Source organism: Myotis brandtii, unplaced genomic scaffold (assembly GCF_000412655.1).
Source record: "Myotis brandtii unplaced genomic scaffold, ASM41265v1 scaffold112, whole genome shotgun sequence".
Taxonomy (NCBI): Eukaryota; Metazoa; Chordata; class Mammalia; order Chiroptera; family Vespertilionidae; genus Myotis; species Myotis brandtii.
This window is the reverse complement of record NW_005353838.1, coordinates 353,478-368,213: the sequence shown is the minus strand read 5'-3', so window position 1 is coordinate 368,213 and position 14,736 is coordinate 353,478. Positions and strand designations below refer to the sequence as shown.

At 38.9% G+C, this 14,736-nt stretch overlaps 1 protein-coding gene across 4 annotated transcripts in view; it reads right to left on the bottom strand.

The window, feature by feature from the left end:
* CSRNP3 (cysteine-serine-rich nuclear protein 3) overlaps positions 1 to 14,736 on the bottom strand; it is a 195,230-nt gene that overhangs the window by 13,964 nt on the left and 166,530 nt on the right. For all 4 annotated transcript variants that reach the window (XM_014545378.1, XM_014545382.1, XM_014545388.1 and 1 more), the window contains one exon: positions 3,416 to 3,675. In XM_014545378.1, coding sequence (XP_014400864.1) covers positions 3,416 to 3,675 — 260 coding nt within the window. The remainder of the gene's footprint in view (positions 1 to 3,415; positions 3,676 to 14,736) is intronic.

Below are 14,736 nucleotides of genomic sequence, written 5' to 3'. Positions count from 1 at the left end.
ACAAATGTTGCTAATATTAAAGGTAAAATTTCAAGTGTCAGAGAGAAATTTTTGGACAGTTAATGTTTTTTTTCCCCAGTTAATGTTTTTGGATAGCTAATTTTAGATTTTGAATAGGTAAACCTTATCCCAATAGAGTCAGTGATATGTCAAAAATCATAAATGTTAATATGCTAGAGGAATCACAATGAAAATATACAAGCTTTCCTCCATTTATTTTCCTCAGTTGTTTTCGTTTTTTTTTTTAGCAAACTGGTCCACATTGCTGTGATCTTTTATTAGGTTCATGTGATCATGTGATGTGTGTTTCTGAGTTTCTGAACACTTTCAGTGTAGTGAGGCTAAAATCAGGTCATCTTAGAATCCCATTATCGTTTTTGCTTGGTATTCATTTGGAAGAAGCTATGCTATCCAAATGATTTTTGTTTGCATCTTCACCAAAAGAAAAGGCTGCATGTTTTCACCTCTCTGCTTATCAATGACAAGCCAAGACATGCCACCTACTCAGATGATTGCCTCTCCAACTTCCAACACAAAGCACAATGAATAAAGTGAATCAATAATAGAATGCTCTTTTTGTTTCTTTTCTTCTTCAGCTTGTTAAAAAAGGCATAGAAGTAGCTGAATACAAATGACAGGGTCAGAATATATCATTGCCTGATGTGGAGGAAGGTTCCTGTAGTTGTGTGGCTCCCCCTGATATCCATCACATGCACAATCTGCTTCAAAGTTCACAATAAATCTTCTGGTTTTCGGATAGAATTATAGTTCCCCAGCTGTTAAAAACCACTGCACACAGTACTAAACCTCAGAAAGGGACGGCTCCCTATAGGTACACAGATTGTCTTTCCCAAGGTCTATAGGGGATAATCAATTAATTTTAGAGGAGGAAGTAACAAGATCATATGACCAGTTTCCTGCCGAGTGAGCCAGCTATATCACATCTTGGTGCTGCTTCTTCTTTAGTAGTACACACGGTCTCATAATTTACCTATTCCACTGGGTCTTTGTTAATATTAACGTAAGTAATGTTTATAAAATGTCTGACAAATAAAAATCACTGAATGAATGGCAACCATTACTACTGAGTTTGAAGAATGACTTCACTCTTTGAGTAGGATGTAGAGTTGGTTTGTAGTGGGTTAGAAAGGCAGAAGGTAGATTTCACCAGCAAATCTGCAAATTATTATTAAGTTAAACAACATGAAAGCAGTCACGAACAACAACAACAATAGTGGATTGCTACCAAAAAATCTTAAGGGACATTTAATGAAAGATAGCAAAAGCACCTCCAAAGGAAATATGAAACATGCTCTATGCTGACTGTGTCCAGCTTAATTTAAGTACCTGCCTTCTTGTGCAGTTGGTAGCAAAGCACATATATAAAGAGCAAAATGCATAGAAACAAGGGATTTGGAAACACATATCATATCTCTGCCAACTTTATACTAGAAACTAAAAACTAAAGATACAGGTAATAATGGTATGCTTATGGTGCTTCAGCTATTTCATGAATAACCCTTTATGTTAAGTACTCTGGATTACCTGGATTTTTTTTTGTCATTAGATAATGATGGGAGAGCATTTTATATATATTGGTAGGTTGATGAATCATTGCAGATATAAAAAGAGCCCCTGGTTGATGAAAGAAGTTTTCTGAGCTGTGTTTCTCTCCAGTTAATCTCTAATGTGGCAGAACAATGGGTATCTCCACCTGGACACCTCCCTGACATGTCTTAAAGAACTCAAAAGCCTCTGAAAATTAGTATGTCCAAAAAATATCTCATTATTTACACCCCCCCATACATCCAGCCCCAATCTGTACCTCTTCCTAGATTCCTTGTCATATCCTTGTCATAGAGGAAGATACTATCATCCACAACTTACTCACTTTTGTAAACCAGAAATTCAGGAGTCGTTCTTTTCCTTCCAAATCCACCCATTATCAAGGACTGTTGATTTTACTCCCTAAATTTCTCCCTGTGTCTATCTCTTTTCATCTTCCTTACAATCAATCTAATCTAGCTCACCCTCATCTTTCTCCTGGACTGTTGCAATAGCCTCTTACCTGGTCTAATTCCACATACCACCCGCCCCCAACATGGCTGTCCCTACCCCTTACCCCCAAAATATTCTCACATCAGAGCATGACCAGATCACATTACCCCACCAACCCAAACCCATGCTGAGAACTGCTGGATGATTTCTGATGGCCTTAGGATGAAGAGAGAAAGGAAAAAGCTCTAACAGGGTCTACAAGGCCCTGTCCCAACTCCTTCATGTCACTCCACTCTTCCTGTCCCTGCTGCAGCCACACACGCCTGTGTGCTCACCGAGCTTCTTCCTGCCACAGGGCAGCTCTGGGGTCTTCCTGCTGCCTGAGCCAATGTTGCCACCCCTTTTGCCTAGTTATCTGCTCAGATTTCAGTTCAGTTGTCATTCCCTTGAAGAAACCTTCTGTGACCTTCAGATCACAATTCTCTATTATGTACTTTTACAGCACCTTGCAACTCTCCTTCATAGCACTTAATACAGCGGTGACTCTATTTTGTCTACATGATTAATATTTTCCTTTCCTATTAATATATTAATATGTAAGTTCCAGGAGAAAAGGGACCATATCTACTTTGATACCAGTTAGCCCCAGCCAAAACACAGGGTCTATGATTTAGAATTACTCAATAATACACCTTTTCAAAGTGTATTTTTTTAAGTAAACCTTTTTAAAAAAAGGTTTCATTATATCTCACTACCAATTTTACACACACACACACACACACACACACACACACACACACACACACACACACACACACACACATTGAGCATCCCCACCCTCCTTGCCCTCAGGGGCAGATTTCTGAAGCACCATTTTCCCTTCTATTCTTAAGTCCAGAGTTTGAAGGCCCAGAGAGGGATCAGCCTTCACCCAAGCTCACACAGCAAGGGAGGGAGATGGATAGAGGAAGGGAACCTAGATGGGCAGGCAGCCCTGCACTGTCTCCTTGGAATCCTAGGGAGTCTGGCCCCCGGTTGCGTGGGAGAACTGCTCCTCACTTCTGGGCCAGTAGATGCCTTCCACCTGCCGCTTCTCCTGCAGTTCCCGCACCAGCAGCACCAGCCCCACGGCCAGAAGCAGGGCAGCCAAGAGGGAGAAGACCACGGTGACAGCAGCGGTGGCCTCCCTATAGAATGAATTATGCATAAACAACATCAGGTAAATTTTCCACATTACTTCATTACTTTCAGCGAAGACACTATACCGTTTTTGCTTAAAAAAAAAAGCCGTAGCAGGCAGTCTGTTGTATAAAATGCTCAGTTTGGCCTGTGGATATAAATATGAAAATGCTTAACTCAACTAAATTGAAGAAAAGACACGGTGTTTTGCAAAAAGTGAGCTTCAAATGCCGTTTACCTTTAGTTTTAAAGAGTTCAGTTTTTCCTCCCTGAGGTGTTCTCTTAACATCTCCCGGTGGATCCGCTCCTGCTCCCGGGCGAATTCGCCCAGAGTGTACTGGCGCACGCTGTTGTGGCGGCTGGACATGCCCAGCGTGCTGCCCCCTTGGCTGGGCACGCTGGTGAAGCCCTGCCTCCTGGTGAAGTAGTACACGGTGACACAGCTGAAATGCACATTCTTCGTCCGCAGCCGCTTCTCCCTTTTGAGGATGGAGGAAGCTGAAAGAGAAAAAAGCAAGACAGTGAACACTTGGGGCAGCAGTTTTAGATGAGGCCAAGAATTAGAAACTGTCACCTGAATCTTTTGGTCAATCCTTTTTGGCGGGGAGACACAAAAAAGGTCATATCTCAGGATTAGCGCCTATTTCTATGTCCTTTCTTTAATCTTTCTCTAGCTGTGGTGGAGTAGACTTTTAAGTTCCATAAATAGCAGTAGTATAAACAAAACTTTAGGAAAGTTGCCAATAGTCTATGAATCTGTCGCAGAATTTAATTTTTCACTTCCCCAAACCTCTGAAGTTTCTGTTTTATGGTTTTCACATGAGTTGCATCAGACTTTAATCAGAAAAGACATACTACAAACCTTCACACTTTGGGTCTCATTTTGATATAGAGGGCATTTCTGCTGTTCTAAGTCCCTTGGCATAAAAATATGTCTACTTAAAAATTTCAGAAAATTCTAAAAAGCAATAAAAATCCACAAAAAAGGCTCACTGGCAGTATTTAGGTATTTTTATAATAAAAATTTAACAAAGCTTTTATTTGATATGACTCTCACTAAATAGCATTACGGACAGGGGGATTTTAATCTAAGTGTATGCTGAGACCATTGAAAATGCCATGAGACGTTTTATTATTAGTTACTAGAGGCCCGGTTCATGAAATTTGTGCATTGGGGGGTGGAGGAGGGGTGGGGGGGGTAAGGTCCCTCAGCCAGGTCTGTGACCTCTCGCAGTCCAGGAGCCCTCTGGGGATGTCCCTCAGTAGGACAAACAGTGCTGCAGTGGAGGTGGGAAAGGCTGCTGCCACCACTGCTGCACTCGCCAGCCATGAGCCCAGCTTCTGGCTGAGCGGTGCCCCCCCTGTAGGAGCACACTGACCAGGAGGGGGCAGCTCCTGCGTTGAGCATCTGCCCCCTGGTGGTCAGTGTGCATCATAGCGACCCGTCGTTCCACAGTTTGGTTGATTTGCATATTAGCCTTTTATTATATAGGATAGGGACTCAAGATGCACAGAGCATCATGGAGGGTTGAGACACATACTGTAGTCGACAGAAAGAAAGTCACATTCTAATCAGGACCTTTTAGAGTTGAAAGACATGCTAGACATCATCTAGCCCATTCTTTTTATTTTATAGTGAAGTGACCCAGGCTTGCAGAATTTGAGTGGCTTCTTTAAGTGTAGACAGTTAGTCGCAAAACGAATCTTAAACCCAAAGCACCGGGTCTGTTGCTATATTATATGACACTTCTCCATTGGGTTAGGAAAGGTATAATGAATTGAAGAGACAGACATAGAATAATGCTGCTATGGATTAAACTGTGCCTCCTCACGCCCAAAATATACTGAAGTTCTCTCTCTCAATACCCTGGATGTAACCTTATTAAGGAAAAGTGTCATCATAGAGGTGATCACGTTACCGTAAGGTCTTTAGGGCGGGTCTTAATCCAATATGACTGTGTCCACATAAAAAAGGCAACAATTGGGCACAGACATGCACAGAGGGGTGATGTAAAGACACAGGGAGAAGCCCACGTGAAGATGGAGAAAGATGGGGATTTTGCTGCCAAAGCCAAGGAATGCTTGGGGCCACCAGAAACCGGAAAAGGCCAAGAAAGGCCGTTCCCCTGCAGCTTTCAGAGGAGCATGGCCCTGCCAGCACCTTGACTTTGATCTTCTAGTCTCCAGAACTGTGAGACAGGAAACTTCTGTTCTAAGCCACTGAGTTGGTGGCATTTTTTTTTTACAGCAGCTTTAGGAAACTAACACACATGCTAAAGTAGAACAACAGACAGGAAGAAACAATGCACTGAGAATAAATCCTTGAATAGCAAAAATTAATAAAAACTAACATTTGCGAAGTGCTTCCTAAGTTCTGTATTATGCAAAGAACTTTACATGAATTATTTTATCTTGACAACTCCTTGGGTTGATATTGCCCTTGTCTCCATCTCCATTTTGAGGAAACCAAGTCATCAAAAGTTACATAACATGGCCAAGGTCATACAACCAGTGGTGAAGCTGGGATTCATTATTCCTGAGCCCAGGGTTTTAAGCATCATGTCACAGCCAGAGCTGAAGTCACCCAGGAAGTTGCACAAGGCTGAGAGATGTCAACTACTACTGTCCTCCAAGATGATTTTAATTTGGAAGGCTGCATAAGCAATGTAAAAGAAAGACTACAGTATCACTTTGGATTTATATAGAATCTTCTTCCATGTGGGTTCAAGTTTTTTTGTGTGTGTCTTATTCCCCACCTCACTCAATAACATATTTAAGCCAAATATAAAGAGGCTGCTATGATTAATCTCATTTCATAGATTTATGTATTCAATAAGTATTAACCAAGGACCTAGTATGTACGAGGAAATGTTCTAGATGATGGGATACATTGGTGAATAAACCAGATGGTGATCCCTGACCGTGAAGCTTTCATTTTCAGTGATGAGCTCAGACAGAATGAACAGATTCAGAAGAATATAGAGTATGAGAAATAGGACATGTGGGCAAGAATTTAGCTTCCCCAACCTCCCCTCTTCCCTACTGTTATACTTCTCCAAAGGAGATTGCCAGAAAGCAAATGCTTTCAAAGGCGTACATAATTTCCCCATTTATTTATGTGTATGTTCACGGCAACATATACTCCTGGCTGCAGAGACAATTTTCAGCTTTGATTTAAAAGCTCTGATCTGCTTCATAACCGTATGTTTAAATCACCTCAAAAAAGAGAAGCATTTGTAAAAATGTAAAAGATCACCGTAGAAAGCAAAATTCAACAATCTGCCTGGTGATCTGACAACCTCATCTGTCACCCCTTACAGCAGGCTAGAGCTTCTGATTTGGGGGTGATAATCTTCAACCTTTTTCACCCTTGATATCATAAAAATGATGCCCTTAAGTCATTATCATTTAAGGCCATACATTTATAGGTAAGAAAAAATATTAATGTAGTAATTTAAGATAATTATTATAAGCACCTCTGACAACTTTATTACTTGTTTCTTCTTAGACAATTCTGGTACTCTAGACCAATTTCCTTCTTAAAAATTTATTTAGATCGTAAATCTGTATTTTTAGATTATAAGAAGAACTCTTCAATCTTCTGCATGAATATATTGTACCACCATTTCCTAAAAAAACAGATAATCCTTTCCAGAAAGTCAGTCCAGAAAAGACTTTCTAACAGAGAGCAGGGGCCCCTCACCTGGGCTCTTGGCATCACTAGCATTGTCAAATTGTGCTAGGATTCGTGATGCTTCTGTCCCACAAGCCTTCACAAGTCAAACCTGTGCATATGGTTGTTTTAGCATTTGCATATTATAAATAGCACTGAGAAAAGAATGATTGGAACGCCTACAAAGTATATTTAAAAGGAAGGCTTTGAAATACTATAAGATCAGCTGTATGAGGGATGTTTTAAGTGTGGGTTTCCTGAACTTAGGAGTCACCCGCGTCTCTTCTGATTGCATCGGAGCACTAGCATGGGCTTTTATGGGCTATCTCCTGCCTCCAGGCCCCAATTTGACTAACATCACAAAATGAAGTCATAAAAAAAGAGTCTGTTTTTCAAGCCTGGGAAAAACAGACAAATTCACTCAACACATCTGCCTTAGGGAATCCAAAACCTCCCTGATATACCTACCTAGTAAGCTGTGCCCTTTCAGAGTGCCTGAACTCAGCTTTGTGTCTCTACAGAGTTTCGTGTTCTGTTTACTACTGTGAGGTCAAGAGCAAGAAAAAAGCAGGAGAAGCGGTCTTTCATTACTGTTTTAAAAAGAATTAGTCTGTTTTCATGCACAATACTAATTTTTTGGTGTCTTTCAGCTCCTTTTCTTTTATCCCATTTACAATTAACTCCCTCCCAATCCCCCCTCCCCCCCACCTCCCAAAGCAGAAGTGTCTGAATGCAACAATACTGCACATGATGCCTAGGACACAGCTCTTGGGAACACGACTATGGTAACCACATCATAATGTGCATATTGGTGTTACTATAAAATGATCACATATTATGGAGATAATGTTGATTTCTATAAATTAAAGAAATAAACAGCTCAGGGAGAATGATATTAGCTATCAGCAGGTTATCCTTCCTAAAAAATGCTTTAGAAATGAATGGTAAATAAGAATGAGAAAGTCACTCATTCACAATGCCAGGGTAAGAATTTAATTAGATAAAGTAAAATAAACTGTATCACAAAATATATAATTAGTTCATGGGCAGAGTGGATTAAAAATGGAAGTCAAAACTAAATTTGGGGCAGTGTGTTTCCAGGGTGAGATAGTATTCCGATAAGACCAATATTCTGGATATTCTGATCCCACAGAGGAGATGAATATATCAGGTATCAGAGTTGAATCACATCAATCTCTAATAAAATTCAACTGACTTTGCTTAATTTCCACACTCATAAACCAACCTGTTCATATAAACTTGGATACACCTTCAAGACTAATGAGTTGACACATCAATTTTGTTTCTTACTGCAAGCGACTTGTTTCAAATTTATACTTTAGCCATTAGTGAATGTGATTAGCGCATACCACGCCATCTGAAATTGCCTTCTCCGCATGCACCATCATGTGGAGACAGAGGGGAACTGGATAGACAGGGACAGGAACTATGATGGAGGGTAGGAAATAGAACCGGGAAACCCAGCTGGGCAGGGAAGGAAGGGCACACACAGCAGACAAACTTTAAAATGTATGGATGTTGCTAAGACAGGCAGCTTACAAATAACCAATCACAAGACAGTGAGGTGTATAAACCAATCCCAAGGATGTGGCTAAGGCAGAATTCTTTGACAGGACCAATCAAGAACTAGCAAGATATGCATCTGCCCCTAGATTAAAAAGCGCACATGCTTCCTCTCTCCTCTCTGCTCTCCCTGCCGTGCTAGATTCTTGGGTTGATGGCAGGGTTGATGGCTCCCCTGCACCCATGTGGTTTATGGCCATGTGGGACTCTACACATGGACTAATCAGACTTTAACACCTGACTGTAACATGGGAAGAAAGCTCTGAACACACTGGCCTGCTCTTAGCACTCCTGCCCCTTTTCCGGGACTGGTTTCTCTCAATAAACTTTGCTTCTGCTGACCGTTTTGGTCCATGACTTCATGCTTCAATTTCGCGAGAGAATGAACTGACTCAAACACCCCACTTTTGGGTTTCAATCATGGATCTGAGCCTGCAAAGCGGAAGACGAGATTCCAGACCATGGACACCACCATAGCACTGCCATCCTGGAGCTCATGCTGGCACAGCAAGCCAGTCGCCCTCTCAACGCAGGCTTGTACCTTGTGCCAGCAACTACCAGCAAAGCCTGGGTATAGCTGGGAAGGCAGGAAGCAGTAAACAGAGCTAAGTATTTTGCCACTAAATCTGGCACATGCAAGTTGAGAGTTCATGGCCCAGTGTGATGTTAAACAAGGGGTAAACCCTGGAAAATATTAGTTCTGCTGTTTGGGTCTGAAGTCATTAGCTCACTTCTCTCTCCTGTGCACTATGCTCAGAAGGAAAACATCAGGTGATTTGAAAGTCTATACTTTGGGTTTATTTTTCATTTATCTGGGGGAAATTTAGTAGAAGCAAAGTGAAATTGCTGAAATTAACTTGTTTATTTTGGTAAATCTTGGGCAATTAAACGCAAGTTTTTAAAACATACAGACCAAATGAATCGGGGGCTCTGAAAGTATGCATGTTGCTTTGTAACTTTTGAAAAACAAATTAAGGTCAAATCAGACTTAGGAGGTCAGGAAGCCTAGCTTACAAACCCAAAATCTTGTTTCATCAGGAAATATTTTATGTAGAAATTAGCCTAATAGCTTAGATATTAAATCAATTTTCAATGGTTAAAGTGATTAAGATTTTTTAATAAGTCCTAATCTTTACAAGTGACTTCTGCAAATTTCCTGTGATCATATTCTCACATTTTTATCCATGTTGACATGACTATCAAGGTTGGTTCCTCTTCATGAGAGTGTTGCCCACATGTTCTTAAATCTTAACCATAAGTAAGGAGCGAAAATCAATCTAGCAACCAAGAAATATAGGAATAGTTTCTTTGAAAATAAAGTGTAGTCTGCTATAGAAAGCAATTCATACTTATTTTAATTGTCCTCCTTTATTCCTTTAAGTTACATCCTCAAGTTTTCTGAATATAGTTGCTCTAGTTTTGTCTTTTGTTATTTTGCTCAAGTAAGGCTTTTAGGGCAGTTGTAAATCATTCAAGTGGGAGAAACTCTAAAAAATTGATATTCTTGGGTCCTGGGTGAATGAGAGGAAAAATGAAAGTAAAGATTAATTGGGAATATTTTCTTTCCAACCACACACAAAATACAAATTACCTAAAGTGTGTAATGTAAAGTGATCTATGGCAAATATTACATTATTTTACACTCAGTTATGAAGAGCATAAAACACACACAATCACAAACAAAAGAGACTCTCCCAAATGCTGTACATATTATAAGCAATAGTGTGTATATCCAATATTTTGGAATTAAAGTGCTTGCATTTCCAAAAAGGTACTGAGACAGAGTCAGCAAATGTGAGAAAATGTCAGAATCCAGATAATAGGAAACAAATCAGGAACCATTTTTTTTCTTCTCCTACTGCCCCTATTACTATGAAAGTAGCATTAAAAAACAAAAGACCAAAGAAACATAGGTCCCACCCATAGTGCTACTCGAGATGCCTAGTCCACACTTGTATTTGGTTCCCTATAGTGAGAATGATAGCTCTAAACGCTTTTAAAATTGCAGCACATCTCTCGCCTCAGTCCCTAAATGGCACTCTTCTCCATCACAAACCAACCAGCCAACTTATGTACTAGTTAGCAAAGCAGCAAGTAAACAGAACCATATAAAATACGATAAACATACATAAGAACCAGTCATCATTCTGATTTCAGTCCTTCTGCAGAGGAGGAATAGTTTTATAATTCCTAGACAAAATTAGGTAGTTTAACCATTTAGCTGCATTTTCCATTCCAATATTAAGTTAGAAATATTCACAATGAATTGCCCTCAAGGCTAATAATATATTTCGTGCATCGCAGCTTCTGAGTGAAATAATTTAAGATGAGATGCTTTGAAGTCATTAGTGTATCAAATCAAAACCAAAAATAAGACCTTCTCATATAAGGCTATGTAAAATAATAAGTATCCTATCAAGAGGTGTACAAGTACCGCATCATGCATTTAAACAAAAAATATTAGCAAGACTAGAAATAACATGAAAAGATGACCCTTGAGGCTGGATGACTAAAGCTTTGTTTTGGGTCATAAACATGTAAGTCACGTCGTCATCCATTCAGTCTGTCGGCTACATCCACACAAGCAAGCGAGAGATCTGCATGGAGGAAACCAGCTTTCTCGTGAGTCTCTCCACACAGCTACACCCCGGCTGCCCAGCACACTGCTAGCTGCATTTGACATTACAGGGGTCGTTTAATAGCATAATCATTGATTTGCAATTCTCAGCTTGGAAAAATGTAAGGTTTACCACCCAGGGTTTTGACGTACATTCGGAAACCTGCCTATAAAAATTAAGTGTCAACTTTGACCTTCCAGCTTTGATGTCATAGATAATTAAAATGATTAAATATCAAAGAGTAATCATCTTTCAGAACTAGCTATTTTTCATCCACACATTCTCCTGATTAAAGATGCTCCCTGCACTTTCTAATTCTTGTGAGTAATCTTTAAAAAAGGGGGGGCGGGAGTGAAGGGGGTTGTTTTATTCTTAGGACACAAGGAATAAATGTTACATTTTAACATGATAAAATTGAAACAGCAAAAGTTAAAAAAGAAAACACGTTCTCTTTTATATATAATCTTAACATATAATTGACTTAGCACTGATTCTCGTCCCTCTTACATTCAATTGACATTCCCTTGAAAATGTGATGTGACTGCAGAATGCCATTAACATTGGGGATGGTGAATTGTTAAACTAAAACAAATTTAGATGAAACTATAGATTAAAATAGTACCAGTAACTGAGCAATCTACTGATTTTCATTCTAATTTTCCTTTTGCATGAATTTATCCATCAAATTTATAGTATTAGGCATCATGGATTTTGGTGTTCCAATTCTATGTTTGGAACAGTCTTCCTTCTGGCTCAATTTTGTCTTTGCATGACACACCACTTAAAGTCTATACATTAAGATCCTTGAGCAAAATTATTTGAAACACAATGTGATATTAAAATATTTTGCTAAATTTAGGCCCTGCATTCTGATCAGTTCTGCCCAAAGGAGACTGGATGTTGGAAATTTTTTTTTTCCTGTTCCATACAGTCAGCTAACCATTCTACATTATTATTGGTAAAATCATTTTATAGAATTTTGATCAATGTTACCAGCTCTTTTCTCTTTTCACACAATGCATATTCCTTTAGGAAACATTAAACTTTTCCAAGGAATCTTTGAGGTTTCTACAGTCATTGTTACAGTCATATGGAACATACATAATTATTGAGGTACCTAAATATCTTTTCACTTTTTTGAAAATAAAATGTTTCTTTATTGGAAGCATATCCTGGTATTAATAATGAATTAGAGAAAATATTGTTCTGTCCTGAGAAAATGATAAATTGTGAAATAATAAAATCAATAAAAAATCTGAATTCTAATACTTGCTAAAATCCATTATACAGATTATATTAATGAGCAGCTGCATTCCTCAGTTCCTGCACTAATATTTTCAGAATTATGTTTATCTACCTCATAGTTATGTTATCAAAAATAATTACCTTTGTGAAATGCCTTAAGAATCACAGATGGAAAGCATTACATATGCAGAGTACTATCTTGGTGACGCTGTTAAACCAAATAAAAATCATGAGAAAATAAGTACCACCTACTTCCCAGCTTGTTTCCTTAATCTCTCATATGCGCAATTAAACCCTAAAACTTCATGCTAAAGAACCATATCTCACTGCTACTAAAGTAACAGCTCTTTCCAAAATATATAAACCTATACTCTCATTTTATGAAAATCTCAATATGGATATCATTTTAAGACCATACCGCTTCTTATTGGGGAAAAAGGTAGTCGTTACTAAACATAAATAGTTGCAGTTCTGGCCGCAGTCCAAGGTGTAAGCACTTTCCTCTGCTGTCTCAGCAATTCTCCTGATGTCAAAGACACATTAAAATAAATGGGAACCATATGGCTCCTCAGCAGAGTACCCGCGCTCTTACAACCGAGAGGGCAATGCAATTCATTACCACCATCGGAGAAATATTTGAGGGACATGGAATATCTCAATGCAAAATAAAGCTGCATGAGGCAGGCCATTTGATTAAAAGGCTCACACAATGACAGAAGGAGACATTTGCTATTCTTCAGCTCTCTCAACCTGTTTCGCTGCTTTTGACATTTTCTCAATACCACCAGGAGCCTTTCCTGTTAGAAGAATTACACAGCACTTTCCACCTGCTCAGTGACTTTGCCACACAGTATTTCATCTGGGGCAACAACATAGCCCCATTAAGCCTAACACATCATAATGACCCAGGTCAGAACATCACTGAACAACAGCAACAAAACAAAATTCTCAACAATAAGAGCAACACAACTCTCCTAAGATCAAGTCATCCTGGAGAGCAACAGCAGGCCAAAGATTATACACTTGAATTTTGAACTTTGCCCGGAAGGATGAAATCTGGATGCTTGATTTCTGTTTTTGTCCTTAAGCTTGAAACACCTTTACTATACTTATCACAAATAAAAATACAAATTGTTGAAAAAATACGGAAGGAAGAAATTAATCAATGTTGGCTCCGTATGTCAGAAATTCTAAATTTTAAAAAAGGATCCAGGGCTTCAGAGTTAGGATTAAAGCAGAAGCTGGGAAGGCTGGTGGGTGAGGGGCAGTTAGGTTACTCAGGTACTTTCTTTTTTTTGGCTGTCAATGAATAATTGAATGAATAGTCAAAACCCAAAAGACGCACTTTTAGCTATGATTTTTCTATAAACATACCCATTTTTTGGTTGACCTTATGGGTAGTTTTCATAATATTTCTTGTTTGTTTTTAATCCTTTTTAAAATGACGAATAAAAGAATTACTTATACACAATGTCTAGTATGGAATTGTTACCCAACATCTACTAGAAAAATAAAATTGTCACTCAGCTCAAGTGTCAACTCCAGAAAGCCTTTCATAGAACTCTTAGGATAAGGTGAGAGCTCGGTCTGCACATTTCCAGAGCGTCCTTGCCTTGATATTGATCACATTAGTGTGTGTCTCTCCTCCACTAGCGTTCAATTAAGACCTAAGGTGGAGGACCGAATTTTACTCCCTGGAGAACCCTCAGAAAATGGCATGCTGCTGGGCACCTAGAACTCACTTGATAAGAGTTAAACTAAGTTCCATGAATGAGTATATGAAGTATGAGGTAAATCAATAAACATTTGCTAAATATATTTTCCTTAATTTTAAATGATAAAATGGCATATGACAGCTTTTCCCTGAAGCCTCATGGTCAGCATATCTTCCTTCCTCACTAATTTCTAGACACTTTATTTTCCTGGGGTGCTTTTCAATGGAAAAAAAATGTATTGAAAAGAGGACATATCACCCTCATGGCTAGTGGGCACACATAACTTTTGTATTAGAAACCATTTGAAAAATGCTATAATTTACATGCCAGAAGATCTCACACAACCAACCAACCATGGCATCATAATAAACCTCTAAACAGTCCGTCAACAATGAGCCTGTAAATCCATCTCTAAAAACCAAGTAGTGGTTGGGGGAAACAGTTACCTGAATATTATAAAATGATTTTGAAAGAGAAATCCTGCTTATAAAATATCACTAATTGGTTTTGACTGACAGCAAAAACATGACTGAAATGCTTGCCTGTAGCAATTCACTGGTGATGGATCTACAAAATGATTCTGTCTCTTAGTATTTAAATTGTCATCTTTGCCTTAGAGCAGTGACTGTCCCATAAAAATAAAATCATACTGCTCAAGAATTAATTTCCGATGAACTATAACATACAGGCATGCTCTATGACAGATGACTTTCTCCTTTTGGTG